The following is a 23790-nucleotide window of genomic DNA, read 5'->3' as shown; positions in this document are numbered from 1 at the left end:
AAATGCACAGACCATTGCTAATCACTATAACTTAAACCGGGTAAATAGCTGCCCGTCAATCCCCGGTACGCGTGTGTTTGTATGCCATGGCCTAGACACCGCCCAGCCGTTACGCGAGCGTTTCATGTTCTAGGTCCGGCACCGTACCTCGAACATGAAGGTGTCCACCTCTTCGCGGATGTCCTCCTCAGTGATGCTGTTCTCGTTGATGTGGTGGTCCAGCAGGACGTCCAGGAACATGGGGCGCTTCTTCAGCTCGTCGCTGGAGTCGGTGATGAGCCGCTTCTCGGCGAGCTTGACATCCTTGCGCTCGCGTATCACCTGCGCGCGTCACACGAGGTGGCGGGCCCGGAAGTAGGCGTTTAGAACAAGTCCGCTAATAGGAGGCTTATTTCCACATACGCTATAACAATACTGAATGGAAGCGGCATAGTTTTGCTACTACCGTTCTTTAAACTGGGCTAATCGGCATCCTTTCTTCATTTAAGAGAGACACGATGTTTTGCTGTATTGATTACTTGAATGCAAGGCATTTTTGACGAGAGATTGCTGGATTTGCTTTTTGTTGTTGCTTATTCTTGATGTTGTATATTAACGGACGATAGTATAAAAAAACAGGCTGCGTTACAACCGACTGTCCTGAACTGCAGCTGTAAACGGGCATTTTGGAACAGAACTAAAGTAAATGACACATTAAAAAGCAATATAGAAATCTTTTACTCAAACGCACATAAGTACACGTTGCTTAAGAGCGCGAATAGTTATGAATAATTTAAATTGTACAGCAAGTTACCACATGGTAGTGTAATAACTCGTCAATGTCAACGCAGTTTCGCCAGATTCAAGAACCCGTTGACAATGCGCTCATACTCCATACTGATGATAAAATCTAATCAGACTGTCACTTCATGAACGTTAAGGTGATTGTTAGAGATGTTCCCTTCTAGTATCGCACTTTTTAAACGTGACAACACATTTATATGCGCGGAGTGAATTTTTTTTTTCGCGTAAATAGGGGGCTACGTAATGAACAAGCCAGTTTGGCTCAGTTGTTCTGGCACAGTAAGACGAAATATATGCCAGCATTTACAAAATCTCACGTACTTCTTTTGAAGAAAAGCATAGAGTACACTACTGGCGACTTTTGGGTAAGAGAGTAAAACCTACCTGTTCGCAACTTCCCGCACGGGTACGCCACCTAAAACCACTGCCTGCGCTTCTACCTTTTTTTTTTTTTTACCGACTTCTCTTTCATGATTTTTATCAGCTGCCGCCGCATGCGAAGGGCAGCCTGCACAAGGCGAGCTTGAGCCACGCGTGGCGAAGGAGCACGCCGACCTTCTTGGTGAATGTGTGGATGGCGCGGATGTCGTGGTGGTAGAGGCGTCCGTTGCGCGTCATCCGGTACAGCGAGTCCATCCACAGCCAGGGCCGCACGGCGCGGTTGATGAAGTTACTGCCCACTCTCCAGGTGGCGCCACCATGCGACACAAGGGGGCGCCAGTTGAAAGCGTGCTGTACTCTCAATGCGCATATCGACCACGAATGCACATTGACGCCTCTAACGACTTCGTCTGAATTGTTTTAAGCGCGTACTGGTGACAACTGGATAAGTGAAGTTTGTGAAGGAGTGAGGAGGAGGCGTCTGATGACGTCACCAACAGGCCAGAAGTCACTGGGTGCCTGCACTGAATCTCAGTAGTTCCCACGCTGTTGTTGGTGCTACGTACTCAGATTGCATTATCGATTTCTACATAACGAAGCTATCATCATCTTCATCATCATTATCAACGAGGTTACATCCACTGCAGCACAAAGTACTCTCCCCTTGATCTCTAATTAACCCTGTCCTGCGCTGGTCGCTGCTGCTCTGTTCCACCAAATTTTCTGGTCCCTCCCCTCGATCTATGAATACGCTTATGAATACGTTGTTCCCTTCTCCTGTTGTGTAGCCATATATCCTAACAGACCATCGTAGCGCCTTCGATACGAACTTCAGAAATGTTGTGTAGGAACTCCAGTCGTCAATTCAATTATTTCATTTTCTTCTTCCGAGCGAAATCCTAGGGATACCTTTTCGGCGCTCGGATATGGTTTCTTTTCAGAAATAAATGAGGCCATATCGCTCTCTCCCGGAATTTTTGGTTGAATATGTTAGCTGCCATTTATGAAATACCATGAGATCACATAGACCCATTGGCATGCGCGCATATTTTTTGCTTACTATCCACATCAGAAAATACATTCCTGTGCTGATGACGTGCTCTGTAGACACTCCTCATCTGCCTTGCTGCAGATTATTAGTGTTAGAATGTCAGAACATTGTTCATTACGCTTTTTTAGCCCTCTATAACTAAAATTGGAAAAACTTTCACTGCATCTTTGATTTAATATATGACGTTTAAAAGTTGTGCAATGTCTGGAGATGTCTCTTCTTCTTGGAAATACATAATGTGCAGTAAAGATGAAAACATAGCTCTTTTTTTTTTTGCATGCGGTGAATTAAATCTCCTTGGGACACAAATGAGACTGTCATCACGGTAGCTAAACCATCTGAAGGGAGCCTTTCGCGCTTCAAATTTTGAGCGCCTGAATCCTATCCTGGAAATCCACCCAAACATCACTGTCTGAAATTCTGCGAAGTGTGCGGCGAAGCCTTGTTTTCTTGTCTTACCACTTCCCCTTCTGAGCCGCCGCGGTGGCTCAGTGGTTATGGAACTCGGCTTCTCACCCGAAAGACGCGGGTTTGATCGCGGCCACGGCAGTCGCATTTCGGTGGAGGCGAAATAATTTGTTTTATGTAGGTTTCACGTCCCAAAGCGACTCAGACTATAAGGGACAGTGAAGGACTCCGGAAATTTCGACCCCCTGGGGTTCTTTAACGTACACTAACATCGCACAGTACACAGGCCTCTAGCGTTTCGCCTCGCATCGAAATGCGACCGCCATGGCCGGCATCGAAGCCACGTCTTTCGGGTGAGCAGCCGGTTGCCATAACCACTGAGCCACCGCGGCGGCTAAATGAGGCGAATTGCTAGAAGCCCGTGTGCTGTGCTATATCAGTGCACGTTAAAGAACCCCAGGTGGTCGAAATTTCCGGAGCCCTCCACTACGGTGTCGAGTGAAGCCGTAGTGGAAGCAATGGAAAGCAATTTAGGCTGTGAGTGCAGCCTGCTTTGGGACGTTAAACCGCACAAAACCGAACTTCCCCCTCGGTCCTTTCCCTTTCTGTCACCAAACAGCCGCAACTGCAGTTGCATTTATTGGTATATTTAAAGTACTCTTGACTCTGACTTTGAAACATAATGGCCCCAGTTAGGTATGCGCCAGTAAACCCGACATAACTAACCGAAGTACACTTGCAAAGCAGCCGGCTGTTTTGGCAGCTGGTGCGGCGTCCTTTTTTTTCGTCTTTAGATAAAACGAACGAAACAGGGGAGACAGCAGTCGCAGCCTGTGCCTGCGTTCCTCGGTTCTGCAGAACATTCATGATGCGAGCCTTGCTCGGGCGAGGAGGCCTCTCACCTGTAGATGTTGCTCGCGTACGTAGAGCTTGGGTTCGTCTGAGCATTCACCTTGACTCCCATGGCAGTCTCTGGGAAAGAGGCACGTGCACGTGAAGCGACGCATTAGGTGAAGCGCAAGCGAGAATATTTACTCAAGAATGTGGACGCAGCAAGGACACGCCCCCAAGACGCAACTTATCTATACAGATAAGAGAAACAACAATAACTGAATAATGCAAAAGTAGCTTGCCGCAGGGTTATTTTATACATGCAGACGGATACGACTAGAGATATAGTTCAACTAGCGGAAATGGCACCCTACCTAGGAGAAGCGATCATATTTTAAAGCAGGGCTTCACTGATGCAAAAGAATGAATACGTAGTTCAGTATAGAACCGCATTCCTTCAGGATCCTGCTGGCCGTTTCTAAAGCGTGCGGCGCTGAGCGTCGGAACTAACAAATCACACGAGCATCGCGTGTTATTTGGATGCAGTAGGTTCGGTTTTACTCCTGCGCCTCGAAATTAACCGTGAGGTGGTTGACTGACCCGTGCGCAGTGAAGGCGCCTAAAATAGTCACCCCTTGTGAGCGGAACGTATAGATTCTATGCGAAAAGAGAACGATAATTGCGGGGGAGAATTTGTCCAAGACGAGCCGGCTCTTTAGCCTGCGGTAAATCGGCGCGCAGCTGCTCGCCGGAGGCGATTTATATCCTTTGAAGCCCACTAACCCTTGAGCCAGAATTTTTGCGCCAGCATGGTCCCTTTTTTTTGGTTCTTTTCTTTTGCGGTGTAAGTACTCGCCCCAAATATCTACCCCTCAACTTCCGCTCACCTTCTCTCTCCCCTTCCTTCCCGACTATGCAAACATCAGTTGCAAAATTGGCATGCACTTGTGAATAAGGGGTCGTCCGGCACTGCTTTTAGTGCTTGGTTAAGGAAATTGACTTGCTGCAGCGAATCACGTGAAAACGAAAGGCCACAGCTAATTTTGCTCAGTAATACGACCAGGTGATTAGTATTCCTGATACATACGATTTATATCTCCAAGAACTTCTCATTACGTTCACACCATGTTGGAGGAACTGTCGTGACTTTCTGTGCCCACTGTGGTCGCCCATTGCCCTCCCAACTCCACTCTACAAATAATAACGGCAAGCGTACCGCAGATAATGTCGAGGGTGCAGGCAGTCACGAACTGGGTGATGTCGATTACACCATGCGTTTGATGCTGTAGCATCTGTGAAAAGATCTCCCCCTGCTCGTTCATGATGGGCAAAAAGTCCTCCAGTATGCGAAAGTGGAACGCCGGGGTCAGCATCTTCCGCCGTGACTTCCACTTGGAGCCAGAACTGCGTGCGAAGAGTGCATAATGTTAGTGCTCACCGCTCCCTAGTATACCATACGGTCGGCTATAGTGGGGCCTTTTAGTTTTCAAGCGCGTCTTTGCCCTTTTCAGGTTTCCGGCACTTTGCCTCCTGCAGGGCAGTGACGCATGCGGTAGAGGCTAAACTCGCACCGGCCACCTGTTTCGCATGCTCTGAGTAAAGCTACGGGCGTGGCGGTACGACAGTCATAAGATGTGATGCGACTGTAACCGGAGGCTTACCAACAGCGCGCGCATCGCTGTCTTCTCAACTTTTTCGTGCCAGCGGTAGGACAGGAGCGAAATGCATTTGTGGGCTGCTCGTCTGAAGGCGCCAAAATCGCGCTACGCGAGCGGGTAACCACATACATGTTTTGATAATTTTCGGAGTGTTTCTTCTGAACGTGAAAAAAAATTTCTTCGCAGTATAACGCCGAAAATGAATTCGCTTTACTCAGATTTTTCTTCGATCACTCAGCAAGTTTGTAACTGGAAGTTTTTTTTTTTTCAAAATTGAAAACTAGGATGACAGAAATGTTCTGATTTACTCTATAAAGTGACTAGAAACCTGTTTTAAGTTTAATCCGCCTGTCCACCTGTATTGGGCTGGTGTAATTTAGCTAAACATTCCCTCAAGTTGCGGGGCCCACCCTTCATATATCATACTCATTTTTGTCAGATTATTTTGGCTTAGCCACAGGGATTAGTCATACACTGCGGCGAAGAAAAGAAATCTTCGGTTTTGGTATTACGTAAATTAGGTGCAACCGCTAGTTTGCAGGCGAATGACGAAGAGCGACGCTGAAAGGTCTCACCAGTCAGTTCACTTATAAGACAATAAACTTTAAGAGTATCATACCAGACTTGCATGCTTCATTTGCCGGTGGTCATGTGTTCAGTTGCGGTGCTCACTGACACTCTCAGCAACGAATCTGATACGGCTAGTCTGATTAATCTGATTTGACTATTCAGACCTTTTTTGATTTTTTTTCCACAACCTTCCTTAGCCCTGTTACAGTCATTGCAGAAAGGAAAGAAGAAGCAGACACGCTCCTGTCTTTCGCTTGAAAATGTCTGCATGCTGCAGCCAAATATGCACGAATGTTGCTCGAGTGGCGGTCGCTCTTAGCCCTGTCAAAATTTTTTCGCCGCAGTCAGACTGAAAATACTGCGGCGCAACGACGACAACACAAGAAAGAAAAGCCAACACATGCGCAATCAGACATCGAGCTTGTAATTTACTTATGAGACCGATGAGGTGCAGCGTTTCAAAGAAAACACAAACAAAAAACCTTTAGTAACATGGGTTTACATCTGAAACGAACAGAGCGCTCGCGCTCAAATGCGTCACCAGCGCGAACACATTGTTCCTCGGGCGTCAGTCACAAGAACCAATGGATACCACAGCACGGCTGAGCATTGTTAATATTAACTGCGTGACCCGGACAGCAACATGGAAGTCTCACACTTAATTAAACTGCACATCGTAGGATGTGCATAAATGGGTAAGTATCTTTAGCGCTTCCGATGTTATGGAGAGCGCCGCGGACTGGAGAGACGCACCGGTTACGTACACCGGTAGGTGCGAGCTCTGATACCAAAACTAGACGACCTGCCGCGCGTTTTGAGAACACGCTTGTTGCCGAGCACAGCCTCGAACTATACGTATACGGCTTTGTACTTAGTGCACTCGCCTCCCTTGAAGTGTTATCAGGGCCCTTTTAAAGCAGTCTGCTTGGCAAAAGAGCAGGATGACATGCGCGTCAGCTCACCGTGATTCGAACTGGGAATGAGGAAAAAATCAAATAGCAAAGAAAGAAATAACTTCCATCTTTTTTTTTTTTTGTCCCGCTTTAGTGTGAGGCTCACTCTGCCAATGAGGAATGTGAACGCGTCGTCAAGAAACCAGCTAGCCTACAACAAGATTCTGCTAGATGTCATCAGTTCAGGCTTTTCAGTTACACTAAAGGGCACCGCTGGATATAAGGAGGGAATAAAGCACTATCCCCTAAACCTGAAATTAGCATAATCCGAAGGGAACAGTGGAACAGTGACGCCTTCCTTTGGGCAATCGATGCATGTTGAAATCTGCATGTGTATATGGAAAAGCTGATGATTTGGCTAAGAGGGCCCACATTATCTGGCGAATAATATCTTCGGTTTAAGCCTGAACGCAACACACACACACACGCACGCACACACATACACACGCGCGCCCGCGCACACACACACGCACGCGCACGCGCACACACACGCGGACACAAGCGCGCACACACACACGCACGCACACGCGCGCGCGCGCGCGCACACACACACACACACGCGTGCGCGCAAATAATCCCACCTCACGGTTGCGAATATTTTATACACGAACGTCGGCAAAGGAGGGGTTGAGGGCACTGCGAAATTGAGGTGTAGCTTCTCGTAAACACAGTGACATCCAGTTGCTCTTTGCTCTCATCAGTGCGTTCAGCAGTCAGTGCCTGTCGCTGAAGTACTGACCTCTTCTGTTTTTGAGAAGGGTGAGTTGCTGGGCTAGATAGTTTTCAGACATCATGGGAAAAGCAGCGCTTGCAGACGAGGACAGTGAAGACATAACGACAGAGCGCAACGCAGTTATGTGTGTCGTTTTTTTCTGCACTGTCCTCGTCTGCAAGCTCTGCGTATCCCATGAGCTCCCTTGTTTTTCTTCTGTGCTCGAGGCCGACCCCAAGAGCACTTCGTGAAGACACCAAGAACGGCATAATGCAGTGTCATTCACACGTTTGGAAAAACAATGCAACCTTGATGAACCACGCATTACGCTGCAGGTGCCGTTCGTGCCCCGGCCAGCTACCTAACTACAGGAAAGCGCACTGAAAACATTAGAAACGCTCTTATAGAAGCGGCTGTAACATTTTTGTGCTCACGGCAGAGTTAGCTTCTAAGTGCATGATGGCATGGCGATTATGGTCCGGTGCATAACATGTGGTATGGTATTGTATTGTATGGTATGGTATGGTATGGTATGGTATGGTATGGTATGGTATGGTATGGTATGGTATGGTATGGTATGGTATGGTATGGTATGGTATGGTATGGTATGGTATGGTATGGTATGGTATGGTATGGTGTGGTGTGGTGTGGTACGGTATGGTTTAAAGTCTCAGTGTGCATAATGGGGGAAAGGTGAGTATTGCATGCTTGAGCTCTGCGGAACGCTGTGGTGCATAGATGTGCTTCCTGTTGAGAAATTATCGTCGCGTTCAGTGAACTGTCGAAAATTTCTTGATCCACAAGTTGAATCGTGTTTTCCCTACAACCAGCCTCAATAATTAAAGTTACTATTTTTGAAAAACTCGCTGTGGTTCGTCAGCTCGACAGGGTTAGAAGAAATTTCGCTCTCTTTGTTGTGGTATAAGTTGTTAAATGCCACTGAGGGCTTACTATTTCAAGGTTTTCATGCGATTGTTTCTACTCTATAATTAATTTAACGGAGCGCCTATCTTTTCGCAATAATCATCGTTCAAAATTTCGCCAGCCTAGCCGCACACGTAACAGCGACGGTATTCGTGGCTTATAAAGGTAGCATATCGACGCATTTAAATTGTGATAAAGTGTAGATGCTTTAACGTGAATCACAGAACCACTTCAGTTCCAGCCTGCGCCCGGGATTTTTCAGCTTCAGGTCGACGCACAAGTTAGTCGCGGACAAGATGTTGCCGCCCCAGTACATCTTAGCATGCGTCGTCGCGTACAACGGCAGCCGGTCGTTAGGGTGGCGGAAGCACGAACAGCAAAACGATTCCGAGAAGGGCGAAAGACGGGACGCCACCGGTGGCCGCTCTGTCCACAAGCGGCCACCATCGAAGGCCGCACGTGTCAAAGCAGAAGGAACCTCGGGAAAGCGCGAAAGTGTCCCCATCTCCATGCTGCACCTGTGAATCATACGATACGCGTCGCTGGCTGTGCAAATAAACGCAGCGATTGAGCCCGAAACGGAGAGCGCCAGCTCAGCCTCACTGCCTGGAACGAATACAAAGACTCCGCTGCGGCTTCTAGCTGTGCCAGAAAGGTATACATGCTTTGTGGCATGACTGTTAACACAACCGCTCCTTTCACAAAGGCAGACCTGTAACTTGGGCTTGGGACAATGTTTATGTACCGTCGTCAGCACGCTTAACACGAACGCTCGATTGCGCGTCCTGCACTGATATTACAGCCCCAGAGCACGGAGCGCTGAGTCCGAGACCATGCTGCACGGTATGTTTGTCTCGGTTGGAGACAGCTGGCGCTCTGCTTCCACCCTAATATTGTCTCAGGCCCAACGACCTACCCCCAGCGGCGCTAATGTCAGTGGAAGACACGCACTCGAGCGTTCGTGCTTCTTGGAAAATGACTCGTACATCTGGGAAAAGTTATTCTTGCTGCTCCGGAAAGACGGATTTTCTTCTGTACTCGTCGCAGAGCTCATCGATGCTGCGGCAAATAAGTGGAGATGTCCGTCGTCTTACGAGATTAGTGTGCCGGAGGCGAAATTCTAGAGGCCCGTGTGCTGTGCGATGTCAGTGCACGTTAAAGAACCCCAGGTGGTCGAAATTTCCGGAGCACTTCACTACGGCGTCCCTCATAGCCTGAGTCGCTTTTGGACGTTAAACCCCCTCACAAAAAAAAAAAGATATGTGTGCCTGTGGCGCGTTTATCGAGCAAATTTTGTGTGCACTTAACGCTCTCTCATGTGCAGCATATTCTGCATGTGCCTCTAGCATGCTGCAGCACGTGCTGCAGCACGTACGTGGGCAGAAAGCTGTGCTTTTAAGTGATGCGCCACCATAATCAAGTTGCACATACAAGATTGAAGAGGAATAGTAGGCGTACTGCTTTCACGCTTTACTCTTATTATGCTAGATTCGAATTCATATTAGTTAAATGAAATTCGTTTCGAATCAGCATGAACGTTTTCAGCGCAGTTGCAGAATAAGGCTCATGATAAGGTTGGGCACCTGAGAATCCTTTCCAGTGGGCCGATCGCAATCAAAAGAAAATTCTTGTCATTTTGTGTCGCAATTTTGGGGAGGTTTCTAATTTAAATTTTAGAACTCTTTATCACAAAAGTGCTTTGGTAAAGCATCTGCAGCCTGTAGAAGGCCTGATTCGTGGTCCGGCGACGAAAGCAGAGCGGTCGGGGTTTGAAATCGGACTCCGCCTGGGGAACGACGTAGTTGGCCTGTAAGTCATGCTTTGGACAGTGTCGTTTCGTGCAAGTACGAACTCTTATACGGTGTTTTTTCGTTTTAATGCGGAGAGCACCGTCCGCCGAAACTCTGCTTGTTGTCACCAACAAATGATTGTCCAGAGCATATTTTGGGGTCACTTGATTCGAAACTTCGACGCGCACTTCATCACAGCAAACGACAAAACAATCAGAGGTTAGGCCTATTTTACGCCAAGTAAACTAGGGGTGTTATGTGTGCGTGTGCATGCGTGTGTCTGAGTGCGCGTGCGTAAGTGCGTGCGTGCGTAAATGCGTGTGTGTTCGTGCGTGCCAGCGTGTGTGCGCGGATGTGTGAGAGAGAGAATGCGTGTAACGGAGGGGAATATATGCACGTGTGCATTACTTCCTCTTTGGTGAGGACATAAGCACGTCACGTTCCAGGCAAGTAATATCCGTGCTGTATAAGAACTTGATGGTTAAGAAAAAAAAAACAGCTTGCCCGTATCAATCTGCCTTCAGGCCTCGGCTGGGGTAGGCCACGTAACTCACAGCAGTATTCGAAAGCAAGTTCATAGAAGAATTACCGAGCTTTGAATTGTGTTACCATTCCCCGTTAACGGACCTTCACTGAGTGTAGCGCTTGCGGCTTCGGAACCACCCTGGGTTATTTTTCAACCGTGCGACGATACGCAGCCGCGTCCGCCGTGTTCGCCCTCTTGCTCTGCTATGTATTCGCAATGTGTGTTCCGTTGGGATATGCCGAACTCGTGAGTATATTCTCGTTTTATGGTGCTAGCAACACGTGAATAAAGCTAGCCGCTGTAAGTCGCCTAAGTGGCTCAGTGGTTACGGTGCTCGGCTGCTGGCTCGAAAGACGCGGGTTCGGTCCCAGCCGCGGCGGTCGAATTTCGATGGAGGCCAAATGCTGGAGGTCTGTGTACTGTGCGATGTCAGTGCACGTTAAAGAACCCCAGATGGTCTAAATTATCCGGAGCCCTCCACTACGGCGTCACTCGTAGCTTGATCCGCTGTGGGAAGTTAAACCGCATAAATCATAAACCTAAACTACTTTATGGCAACACGGAAGACGCAGACAGTCAAGTGTGTGGTTGCATGTAAAAACAGGGCAAATTTAATATTTACTGCAGCAGTATACTGAGAAGAGCTGTTTGATATTACTGGAAACATGCACTGTAAAAGCTATAGAGTCTTCCCATTAGACTGTTTGTGTGCGCTTGTATTCAGAAAGACGAACTTGCTTATTTTATTGCAAGATAGACGCAGTGCTCATCCATATTTTCCCAACGCATTTGCGTTGCGCAGCGCCATATATACCTTTTTCGCAACAATTTCGCTACAAGGAAATGCATTTTGCATCCACTCATGGTTTTTTTTTTTTCTGGTTGTGGATGTTGCGCGAATGTCAGTGCGTATGTGTGCGCAAGTCCTGTGTCAGTCTTTCTTGTGTACGTGTGTACTTCGTGGTCGGTTTTTGCTGGTTCTTAATTCTTTGTTTATTTCCTTTTCCTTCGAAAGGGGATGGTGTGAATTTTTGCGAGCGGCGATTCGAATAAACTGTGCCGTGTTGGATCCTATGTTGTTCCTTCTTTGTTCGTGTCCCCCTGCAATATTTCGCCACAAATGTTCTTACTTGGGAGCCCTCAAGTTAATTCGACTGACAGGAACAGAGCGGTGGCTTGACATTCTTTGTTGTCGTTCAGCCGTTTCGTGTTGTTTGGAGGACAGAAAAGAAATGTGAGGCGCAGAGAACTTTTATCATCCACGAGAGTCACGGTCGTCTGAGCAAACAAGCGACTGCGTGCTTGTTCCACATCTCGCGGCGAAACGAGCTTGCATATATTTTTTTTTTTCGCATTGCGAGCCACGAGCAGTATCCGTAGGAGCCAAGGCCTACTTTATTCAGCACGTCAGTATGACGCAAGTGGTTGGTGTTATTTCTGAGACAGGGTAACCATCCGCGAAAGTGATCGTTTGCAAGTTTGGCTCACGCTCGAGTTGCAACGGAAGCGCCGACCACCACTGGGACGTCGGTGGCGTGGAGAGGAGGAAACGTTGATGCCCTGTCTATCTAGATGGCATTGGTCAAAGCAATGGTGGGAGGAAAGCTAAGGAGAAGCCTTCGCTATCCGAGCCGCATCACACACAAAAAAAAGCGCCGGAAGTAACGTGTTTTCGCAAGGGCCACTGGGAGCCTTCAGCAGATGGCGAAGCCAATTGTAATGTTTGGGCCCAGTGACATCGTCTGCTTCATTGTCTGCGACGCATGCGCAAACGCGCTGAGACGGCGGCCAACAAGGAGGAGGAGGAGGAGGGGGGGGGGGGGGGGGGCTTCACATCTGGCTTCAAAAAACACGATGTATTAATTCTTTCCTTCCTCCATGGTCAAAGCCATAAGAAGCGCGGTTCTGCGTGATAAGGCCGCGCAAAGCGCACCAAAATGAGTAATGCTAGCAGGCGCACATCTCACGCAGTTCAAAAGTTGGTCACGCTTTTGTCGCTACCCAAGAGACTACTGGCCATTGTTTTGGTGGTGGCGGGGATGGTGTAAATGTAGAGTGCCTGTCGGCAATTGCTCCGGCTGAGTCATTGACTTAAGTGATTGCGTCTCTACCATTACTCCATAACGACAGTTTTCTCTAAAAACTTCAGTGAAACATCGTCCATGGGAACGTGCAGTTTCCTCAGGTTTTCCAGGAGTTTCTCACGCTCGGCACAAAAACGCGGGCACGATAAAATGAAATGGTTCACAGCACCCACACCGTCACAGTGTACACACGTAGGTGAGGTCTACAAGTAAGCAAACAGGTCAAGGCATAGGATTAGTTCATCGAATCAGCTCGGATAATTTGCTTTCTGTGTCGCAATCTTCTTAAATTCTGTTCTTTTTCTCTTACCCGAAAGTGGTCCGCTTCTTGTCCCAGTTGCAAAATAGTTGCTTCATGTTCTCGCTGTTATGCAGTGGGTCGCGTAACAAAGAGCTACCTTGACCCTTTTGAAGGAGCCGAGAAAAAAATGTACGCGGGCTGTAGGTGTAACGCTGCGCCGGCTGCGCTCGCTTCCACTAGCTCTACGTGCGGTAGCTTGCGTAGGAGCTGCCGTCTTGGCTAAGGCACGCTAGTTGCACTCGGATATACCGTGAATTTGCAATAAGGGAACAAATTACCCATTGGCTTCCACCCTAGCGCAGCCATACGGCTTCAAAGGAAAGCTTTGCAGCTGCCACAGAAACTTCGAAGTTGGAAAAAAATCATCCTGCTCCGAGGTTCGAACCCGAGACCACAGCTTCACCGCAGCAGTCGCGATACCAGTTGAGCTAACGGGACGGCTAGCATATGGTAGGGTGAGAGCGAACATTTGACTAACGCTGTTCCCACTTCACAGGTTATTGATAAATTCGCTATCGCCCTACCTTATGCTAGCCGTCCCAGTTAGCTCAGTTGGTAGAACGACTGGTCTGGTGAAGCAGTGGTCCCGGGTTCGAACCCCGGACCAGGACGAATTTTCTGTAGCTGAAGTTTCTGTGAAAGCCATAAACCTTTCCTTTGTAGCCGTATGGCTGTGTTTGGCTGTCTGCCAATGAGTAATTTTCTCCCTTATTACAAATTTACTCCACCTTCAGGGATTCCCCTATACGTTTGGCCAACCACAGAGTAATTTAAGTAGCAATGTCAAATGAGGGCCGTTCATATGCACCGATACGAACAGAAAGACGCAAAATATCCCCTGTGATTGAACTTTCGGCTTTCGTTTTCTTTTAAAATTCGGTGCAATTTTTTCTCTGTTTACTGGAGACCGCAGTTCTGAATACACTCGCCGAATAATGAACGCAGCTATTAATTTTTTTTATAAATTTCTGATTGTTTTCGGCTATATAATGTGGTATTCCTGTGCGATCAAAGGTCACTTATAATTTATCTTGCCATGAGCAATTCATTTCCCAGTAGATAGCCCACAAATTGTTGTACTTAGAGTTCTATTTAGAAATGGGTGCTATCCATTTAAGAAAACGTAACGCAAGTCATATGATTGAGGCCGCCGCGGTGGCTCAGTGGCTATGGTGCTCGGCTGCTGACCCGAAAGACGCGGGTTCGATCCCGGCCGCGGCGGCTGGAATTTCTTTGGAGGATAAATTCTAGAGGCCCGTGTACTGTGCGATGTCAGTGCACGTTAAAGAACCCCAGGTGGTCGAAATTTCCGGAGCCCTCCACTACGGCGTCTCTCATAGCCTTAGTCGCTTTGGGACGTTAAACCTCATAAACCAAACCAACCAATCATATGATTGAGCTCTCAGACGAAAAAACAGGACGCTAACCATTGCGGTACATGAGACTCAGCGGCAGCTGTTTTCAGCGGGAAATATATTATTTGGTATTATTATCTCTCATGATAGAGCGCGCGTGACGTCACTATGCTGCTTCTAGTGACGTCACACTGTTAGGACCACTAAGCATGGCGCGTGGTGTGTTGCGAAACACGCCTTGAACAATAGTCACTGTAAAAAGCAACTCCTAAAAACTGGGTTGTCACGTTATCGCTGGCTTGTTGCGCTGAAAGAAGCGAGAGGACGGGACGTCATTTGGTCTGCATGTTTTCCATTGCGATAAAACTGCCGCTGAACAGTCATGGTAGGCAGATCATGACAGCTTTCCGTGACGATTTACCTTGTCTCGCCTCAGTGTCCTTGGATGCTGTGAAGAAACCTACTTAACCTAGTAATTGTTATAAGCTATTGATAACAAGCAGCGCTTCGCTAGCAGACTCCGAGGAGGAGGAGCTTGCCGGTGTGCAGATGCGCGTAAGATAGCGGAGCAATGCCTCAGGACACACCCCTGCGCTGCTTATTCCAACGCTGCCACTTTTTCTCCCTTGACTGTGTGTAACTGCTACTCAACAACCAGGTTAGCTGTGGCGCGCATGTCAGAGACGCTTACCATTCTTTTGGTTAAACCCGAATTTAGAAAACTGAATTCGACGTAATTTTTATTGTCTTTTTTCGTTTCGCCGAACAGTACAACCCCTAAATATACCGCCGATCCACTTCTTATTTGAAGTCGGGAAGCATAGCACTGTACGGGCACCGTCTGCGAAGAAATTAAGAGAAATTTACCTACCTGGCTTCCTTCCTACGAGGGCGACATGCAAAATACGTCGGTGACATTTTGTTTCACGCCAGTATGAAAGGTCGGAACCCACCTGAAGCCCTCCAATTATAGCGTATTTTATAGCCAGCGTTCTTCGACACTAAGAAAGCGCCGTAATTTAATTTGGTTTAACAGAACCCACCTGAGGTCCTCCAAATATAGCGTATTTTATAGCCACGTTCTTCGGCACTGAGGAAGCGCCGCAGTTTAATTTGGTTTAACGCCAGTTTAACTGCTGCGGTCGCTGCCATTGCTTTCATTTGGGCACTTCCAAAAATTATAGTACACCAGTACACTCCGCAATGGGCAAATCTTGCTGGGCAGTGCAAGTAAAAGTGTGATCAGTAGCAGAACCTCACAACCGCCGAACCTGGAATCACTTAGGGTCATGTACCGTGACTCAGAAATGAATGAACGTGGTGCAGTTCGCGGTCAAGAATAATATAGCTGGGGGCCTGTGTTTTGGGGAAAACCTGGTTTCACCCTGTTCTGACATCCCAAATAGATTTCTTAAAAATCGTGTTAAACCCGATTTTTACCTGCAAATAAGCTTTCTGGAGAACGTAGTTTTCCAGTTCACAAAGCAGATGACACCACACGAAAAATTAGCGGGCGTCTTGTGCTTATTCCAGAGGGGTGTTTCAGTTAAAAAAACCTCTTGAAATTTTGTTATTTGTAACGCTGCTTAATTTAAGGGCAAGATCGAAAAACATGTTTAAGAAGCGAGAGGCCAAATGACGAGTACTAGACGCCTTGTCAGAGTCATTGTATCAAAACCTACCCATTCTAATGACGTCCTGCTACAAGGCACTCGTGCGTTCAAACTGATCGCGGCTATGTTGGATGAAAGTTTTCGGAGTGTACAAAGACAGACAGATCTTGCACGGACGCGGAAGTGCTGCGCAGGAGATGATAAAGTACGCGGCAAAATAATTGTAAGAAATGAGGAAAAAATATTTGACTTGGTAAAAGCTTTTGGTGCAACCTGCGATTTTCATATTGCTTATAAAATAATGAACAAAAAAAAACGAGGCATTTTAGGTATCAAAAAAAAAAAACGAGCGCTAATAGTAAACCGTGTTTTCCTGCGAAAAGTGACCTCATTACGGAGCTTTTTGCTAAATAAACCAATTTTTACTGAATAACTTTCTGACAGGCTCTAGGCAATATGAACGCTACTTTCGCGAACTCGATTTTGGTTCCAATCTCTTTGCTTCCAGCTCTGTTTCTTTTAACCTAGTGCCTAATCTGCTCGTCAGCACTGTCTAATGAGACCCCTCTTGTTTCTCCTTACTACATCATTTCACCGTTTCTTGTAGTAAGCTTCGCCGCATGCTGCCCTGCCGGGCTGTGAAGACCATGCTCTAGTTTATTACAGTGCACCCTTCAGCAGCTCAGAGCTGTGTCCTCTTGTTTAGAACGCTCACTATTGGCCGCATTTTTTCTTCTTTTCTTGTAGCACTGACAGACAATGAAAGCCCCATTGTAACTGTTCCGAAAATGATCCACAAAGCAGAAAAAGAATTTTAAGAAGGTTTAATAAGTCGTTGCCGAAGATGCCCGATCTACTGAAGACATCTCTCAAAAACTTTTTTTGCACTCCGAAATGGCACGGTCGCTGCTAAAATTTGTGCACTTAACATACCACTTCGTGACCGAGCAATCATCTTCTGAATTATACACAGTGGGCTGCCGTGGCGCATGGCGGTGCGCTAGATTGCATTTTCAGGCGTTGCGTCGCGTTTTGTGTTGCCACGTGGGCGTACTCCTTAGAATGCCACGTGTTTCGGCAGGGTGTGGTACGAAAAAAAAAGAGATTAAAAAGAAAAGGCAACGAGTTGAATGTGAAAGTCACGTGCCGGCCTCAGTTTTGTACTGAGGCACCTGCTTTCAACGCTGTGCCGCATGTAAGCACCGAATCCGACCCGCGTGTTTTCGCCTGAATTCGGACGGACGACCTCGCGAGATGTGCCACACAGTCCCCGGAGCCAATATTTGCGCTTTCGAGAGCAAAACGAACAGAGCAAAGACACGCGCGCAAGTCGCGGCAGCTTTGCCAGCGAAGAGTGTTTTTACCTGGTGAGCAGACCGGTTCCCAGCCAGGCGTTCAGCAGCGAGTACAGGATGGGCTTCTTCAGGTTCGTCGAACAGTTGAGCACCGACTGGGAACGAAAGAGGCACGGCGAAAAAGTATGCATATATGCACTGCAGCAGCAACAGATCATGCAAATCATATACCGTGGCAGTTCTGTTATTAGGTAAAAATTCCTTTCGACGTTATCACCGGCATTATTCACTCGTCGTTTGGCGCTTCCTCTCATTTCACTCTGCGACGCCCACTGATTTTTGGTAAATAAACAGTAGACCCCTTCGCAAGCGTTTAACCAAACGGCAGGCAAAGTAGAGCCTAGTCGGCGCATCGCACAGAGGTGGCCTCGGTCAGAGATAGGCAAGCTTCAAAACCGAGCCGGACATTGCTGTTCTCAAAGCAGTATTGGAGAAAAAACTGGTTGAAATTGAGGGAGCTCTGGCGCTGCTTTGTACATCCCACATTTCGGAGGTTTTATGCGACATTAAAGCGAAGATGATCTAGGTTCACTCTGGCACTTGCTTTTTATTTCTGCCTCCGCGGTGGCTCAGTGGCTATGGTGCTCGGCTGCTGGCCCGAAAGACGCGGGTTCGATCCCGGCCGCGGCGGTTGAATTTCTTTGGAGGAGAAATTCGAGGCCCGTGTACTGTGCGATGTCAGTGCACGTTAAAGAACCCCAGGTGGTCGAAATTTCCGGAGCCCTCTACTACGGCGTCTCTCATAGCCTTAGTCGCTTTGGGACGTTAAACTGCATAAACCAACCAGCTTTTTATTTCTATGATCTTTTGGGGCGACAAAGAAAGAGCAACCCTCAAGAAGCAGCTTAGAGGGGCAGCTTGACGGGGTGGCGAACCCATATTGACAGCGTTGAGAAGTTAAACAAAATAGAATGCAGAACGGCAAGATCTATGCACTCCGAGGAGCTCACGCATGTTCCATAAAAAGATAAAAAACAATGTTGGTGCAGGTAGACCTGCTAAATGGCATCGTCAGTAAAGGTGATCAAATTTAAATGTGATTTCTTGATCTGGAGTGTTGTACAATAATGGCACAATAATGTTTCCAGCGTGTTTACAAGCACAAGAAAAGAATAAAGGGATAAATATGTCACGCAGGGATTTTAAAGGAGCAAACTTTAAAGTTTAACTCTATTCGTTGAGAACGGTTAAGCAAAGCAGGACGCCTGAGCCGAAGGAGTTCTTTATCCCAGTTTTTGTGGTAGCCACTAACACGCAAATGTTCAGGGTTGCGGTAATTATATGGAGTTGTGTCGTTTTGAAGCATAGCAAAGTGTGTGTGTTGTCCTTGGTGATTTCGGGCCACCCAGAGTAGCTTAAGAAATTTATATCGCGCATTACAAAAAGTTCGCGATAGGGACTCTCTTTTGTTGGTACTTTTTATATATAGAATGCGGATTCAGCTGTTTTCTTTTTATGCACTTTGGTGTATTTTTTTCACACTTGAGTGGAAGCTTTGTGGGCTCAAAACAAAATGCGAAAACCTCTACAGTTTGTACCGAGAAGCCAGTAACCTTTAAATAGTATGTAGTGTACCCTGCTAACAATTGTGGTTCCTGAAAAAGAACACTATAAGTGCATGAGTCCTGTAGCGTTTTGGAATCCCGCAAGAGGCCAACAACTGAGCCACATTCACGCAGAGGCTGGTAAAATAGAGCAGGCTGACGAAAAATAAACAATGGCCAATAGTCGCTCACGCCATGTAACTATTGTGATGAAGAAGAAGTTGGATACCATACTTGTTTAATATCAATGAGACAAAAAAAAAGCAAGCTGGGAACACCACGAGCAACTTTTTTCTAATTTTGTTAGCCAGACGAGTATTGCCTGTATTTTTCAAGAAAACGCCAAAAACCCAGCCACTAGAAAAAGGCGTTGAAAATAATTCCGTATCCCTGCTGGAAGCCGGTGCATAGCGTTTAATTGTTGCGTGGCCGGGTGTTTTCACCGGTCATAAATCTTGCATAATTGGGGTTCATTCTATGCTGGGTCCTGTGCTACACATTTTCGAGCTTCATATAAGCGAGAAACGAACAAAAAATTTGTTTCCCAAAATATTAGCGAGTCTTTAGCAGTTGCGTGTAATTAAAACCAAGCGTCAGTGTTCTACAGCAATTCAGGGTATGTGCGCTCACGCACATTTCCTTTATTGGTTTTTTTATCTACCTTGTTTCGCTCACTAATGCTTTGATGCTTCTTTGACACACTTTAATAGTGTTGTGTGTGGAGCGTTCCGCACTATAAATGCACTTGCTTCGTGTGGGAATGCAGAATTTTGAATATTGAGCGACGTCAAACATAGAAACCGCAGTGATAAGAGCTCTTCTAGAGTTTTTGACAGGGTAGTATCATGCCAGTCCTCGGTCCTTCAGGCACAAAACCTTCATGTGCCCACATTTGAGAAAGTGAGCAATGATTAAACGGTGCCCCGCGGAGTCCGGATCCAATTCTTAAATTCAAGCTGGTGCATCAAACGAGATAAAACCAGCTATGTGTTGCTGGCAGTCGTCTTAGTGCCATTTTATTCTGAGTGCTACTTTTTCTATATATCAATTTATTGCTTGCTTGGTAGTCAATCTTCAAAGCGTAAAATATATTTGCACAGGTTTTTAAGCTTTTCAGATTGGTGAAAAACATAATTATGAAATTCTGGCAGGGGTCAAATTATCTGGATCTGTCCACACTTTTCCTGCTTCCCTCCCTTATTTTCTCTCCCTTCTTCCTTCCCTCTTGCTTTCCTTTCTCTTCCTAAATTCTTTCCTCCTTCCCTGCCTCTTTCCTTCCGTCCTTTCATTTTCATTGGTTTCATTTCTTTTCTTCCTTCCTTCTTTCCTTTCCGTATCTACCTTCCTTTAATTTCATTCCTTCCTTTCCCTCTTTTCATTTTCTTGCTACATTTAATGCCTTCCGTCTTCTTTACCATCGTTATTTCCTTTCCCGCCCTTCCTTCTTTTGCCGTCGTAATTTTCTTTCGTGTCTTTCGTTCCTTCATTCTATCCTTTTTCTTTCCTCTGTTTTGCTTCCTCCCTCTCTTCTTTCTTCTTTTCATTGCATTCCTTCCTTCTTGTCTTTCCTATCTTCCTCCCTCTCTTTCATCCCCTAATTTCTTCCCTTCCTTTCCTTTCTTTCCCTTCGTTCTTTTCCTTTCCCCTTACCTCGCCTTTCTTTTCTTTTTCAGGGTGCACACAAACCTCTCGAAACTGAAGAGAGTGATGTGGGGGCCTCTTGTATGTTTCCATAGCGTTCCTTCTTGGCGGCAATGTTGCGCCACTTGGCAGAAATCCCATCGGACATATTTTGATTTGATTTGATTTATCGGGGTTTAACGTCCAAAAGCGACTCAGGCTATGAGGGACGCCGTAGTGGAGGACTCCGGAAATTTCGACCACATGGGGTTCTTTAACGTGCACTGACACCGCACAGCACACGGGCCTCTAGAATTTCGCCTCCATCGAAATTCAGCCGCCGCGGCCGAGATCGAACCCGCGTCTTTCGGGTCAGCAGCCGAGCGCCGTAGCCACTGAGCCACCGCGGCGGGGCGGACATATTTTGTTCTGTGTTATTAGGGTAGCCATTCATTTGACCAGATCGTGAACAAGGGAGCCGTAGCGCTCCCGAAACGTCATTTGTGTTTGACCATGGTCAGTGACTAGTGAATCTTATCAAGCCATTTGACTACACGCTCTGAATGCGAACTAAATTTAACTTTCTGACTACCGTTTGCTTTCGGGGAGAAACTGCAGCCTTTTCTGTGCGATTTGGGCCACGCTCGTGCTTTCACAACGCCCGCTTGAATACTACGTCATATTCTTCTCGCTATGTGGCACGACTCCGTGCCACTTGCAGACTGGCCTTTTGGATGTCACGTTACGTTTCCGGCGATAACCTTGTGTCAGAGAAATCATATTCGTCTTTTAAGCTCATCCTGAACTCCAGATTCGGTAGTATTTTCAGCGTAGCTGTAGGTAGGTAAACTGCATAGCCCCAAGCACGGTCTATCGTAACAACTTTCACCGTCTATCCGGGGAGTGGAGGGCGGTTTCGAGAACGAACCTCATGTTGTCACGTAACCTATGCTGGCCTGGCCCCGGAAGCGGGCAGGGGGGGGGGGGGGGGGGTCCGCAAGAGAGAGTTGAAAAGGCAACTGAAGACTGAATGCTCACAAGCCTTCTGAAAAGCATAATTAATGCATAAAGAAAAAAAAAAAGCAGCTGCATGGTACGTCATTTACGCAAGCAAGCATGCGTCGAAAGCGAGTTAACGACGGGCGGGGAAACGGAACACCAAGATGTCGCCGTCAGCGCTGACAAAAGGAAGCTGGGCGATTTTGCTGTCGCCCCCTTCCGCCCTTGCGTTCACTGGAGCAGCTTCTTCGCCCGCGCCGTAATGTGGGTCAGGCGCGTCGCCCCCATCATCGCGCGCCCAAACTCCACCCCATGGAGGTGCTCGCGCGCGTGACACGGAAAGTTGCACGCGTGTTACGCGTAGCACCAAGCGGGGCTCAGGACGTGCTTGTGCGGTAATTGCGAGCCGCGCTCGTACGACGCTCCTAATCTTCGGCTGAAAGGCCGAGTTTGCGACGCCAGTGATACCAAAGTCGGAGGGTCCGGTATTGCAGCAACCGCTATGCTCTACGTTGCAGGTCGGATACTTGACCGCTGCTCCCGCATTTCGATGATGGCAGAAATGGAAAAAAATGAATATATAGAAAGAAATAAGAGCATAAAAAGGAAAAAAAAAGGTCTATTTACAGAGCTTCTGGCGTATGGTAAGCAGCCCAAGGCTGTCACGCGAAGGCGCGGCATCTCCTCGCTTTCCGAGCCGGGTGACGCATCCTGTGGAGTGCAACGTCTCTTCTCGTTTCGCCTTACCTTTTGGAGATCATTGCGGTACACTGTTGGGCGAGTTGATGACTGAACATTGCGAAGGAACACAGCGCTGATGAAACCAGACGAAAGAGAACAGACACACACGGGCGCTGACTTGCAAGTGAATGCATTTATTGCGCGAGCGCATAAATAGATTCGAAGAAGGCTTGCGCAGAAGCATAAAAAACATAACCAAAAGCAAAGGCACTATAGTGCGTGTCCTTCAGGAATTAAAATACGCTAACTTGTGGCGGTACAGGGAGACTGAAAGTTTGCTGATACGTTTGCCGCCCCCCAACAGATACCTGGCGCTGCACTACATAAACAACGAAGGGTGCATACCACTTTTTGATCAGTGCGTCATCCTCAGACATTACTCCGATGCACGGACGCCTTTGCTGTCGCGCGCAATGGGGCGGCATATGTCAGCAGACCTTCGGTTTCCCTGTACCGCCATGAGTTGGCGTATCTTATTAATTCCTGAGTGACGAGCCCTATATAGTGTCTTTGCTTTTGGTTATGTCTTTTTTCTGCTTCAGCGCCAGCCTTCTTCACATGTTTTTATTGGCTGGTGCCATAAATCCATTCAGTTGCTAGTCAGCGCCCATGTGTGTGTCTGTTCTTTCGTCTCGCTCCTTCAGCGCTGTGCTCCTTCATAGTCTTCGAAGATCAAATTATCAGATTATAAAAAAAGGAAATTTTAATTGCTATTTTTTATACATTATGCAAATGCACCCGCTGGGAAATCTCACTTTATATATTTGGAAGTCTATTGGGAATCTATTGGAAATATACTGGGAAATCTTTATGTGGTGATTTCGAGGCAGCCGAAATTTCGTCTCTTTGCATCACTAGCGCGAGCTATAAAGTGAGCCAACTCGAAAGCCTGCTCTTGCTCAGAAGGAAATTTATTCGGCAACTATAGTGCAGTCATGCACCCGTGCCCTGTTACAGGGACAATGTTTAAGAGGAGTCTTTCTCGGTCATATGAGGCGTTCTTTTCCACTATTGCAAACAGACCCTCACTGTCATTGGCTTTTGTCACTGTCCTCTACGTTATCACTGCTGCTCACACTGCCGCTGTTCAACGATTGGTCCATTTGCAAACCTCCCATATAGCCCGGGTCGTCGTTGCTGTGGTCATTAGCGCAGTAGTTGCCACCCTTAATTCTTTTCTTTTGAAACAAGGGTCCTCAGTAATGCCTGAAAGGGGGCTAGTTGGTTTTCCATGTCGGATTGCATATTGATTCCTTGTTCCATTTAGTTTTTTTTTTAGTGTGTCCGGTATTTTGTCCTCAAGTTAGCGCACTCCTGCAAAATCAGTATGATTCTTCTGACATCTGTATAGCCACGACGGCTTGTGGAAATTTTCTACCAGGAAAAGCGCAAAAGTTTTAGCATAGTCAGTTTTAAGGACATATTTATCCAAACAAAGAGTAAGTGGCACGAAATCCCCAATGATCGAGAATTTGGAACAAACATTAAGTCAGCGAGATATTCACCAAAAATATGCGTTCCGTGTCTTTGGTAACGACACAGGCGATATCAAAGGGCGCCGCAAGTGCGGGAATATTCTTGTGCGGTAAAT

The 23790-nt window shown here is 47.1% G+C and overlaps 1 protein-coding gene across 1 annotated transcript in view; it reads right to left on the bottom strand.

The window, feature by feature from the left end:
* LOC149353318 (cytochrome P450 4V2-like) overlaps positions 1 to 23790 on the bottom strand; it is an 80850-nt gene that overhangs the window by 11525 nt on the left and 45535 nt on the right. The window contains exons 3-7 of the mRNA XM_089582471.1: positions 17305 to 17390; positions 4671 to 4858; positions 3526 to 3595; positions 1339 to 1465; positions 148 to 321 (exon numbers count right to left, since the gene is read on the bottom strand). Of these exons, the coding sequence (XP_089438597.1) occupies positions 148 to 321; positions 1339 to 1465; positions 3526 to 3595; positions 4671 to 4858; positions 17305 to 17390 (645 nt within the window). The remainder of the gene's footprint in view (positions 1 to 147; positions 322 to 1338; positions 1466 to 3525; positions 3596 to 4670; positions 4859 to 17304; positions 17391 to 23790) is intronic.

Source organism: Amblyomma mixtum, chromosome 3 (genome assembly GCF_055824585.1).
Source record: "Amblyomma mixtum isolate Tamu chromosome 3, ASM5582458v1, whole genome shotgun sequence".
Lineage (NCBI taxonomy): Eukaryota > Metazoa > Arthropoda > Arachnida > Ixodida > Ixodidae > Amblyomma > Amblyomma mixtum.
The sequence above is the reverse complement of the archived record's forward strand: the minus strand, read 5'-3'. Positions and strand labels throughout refer to the sequence as shown.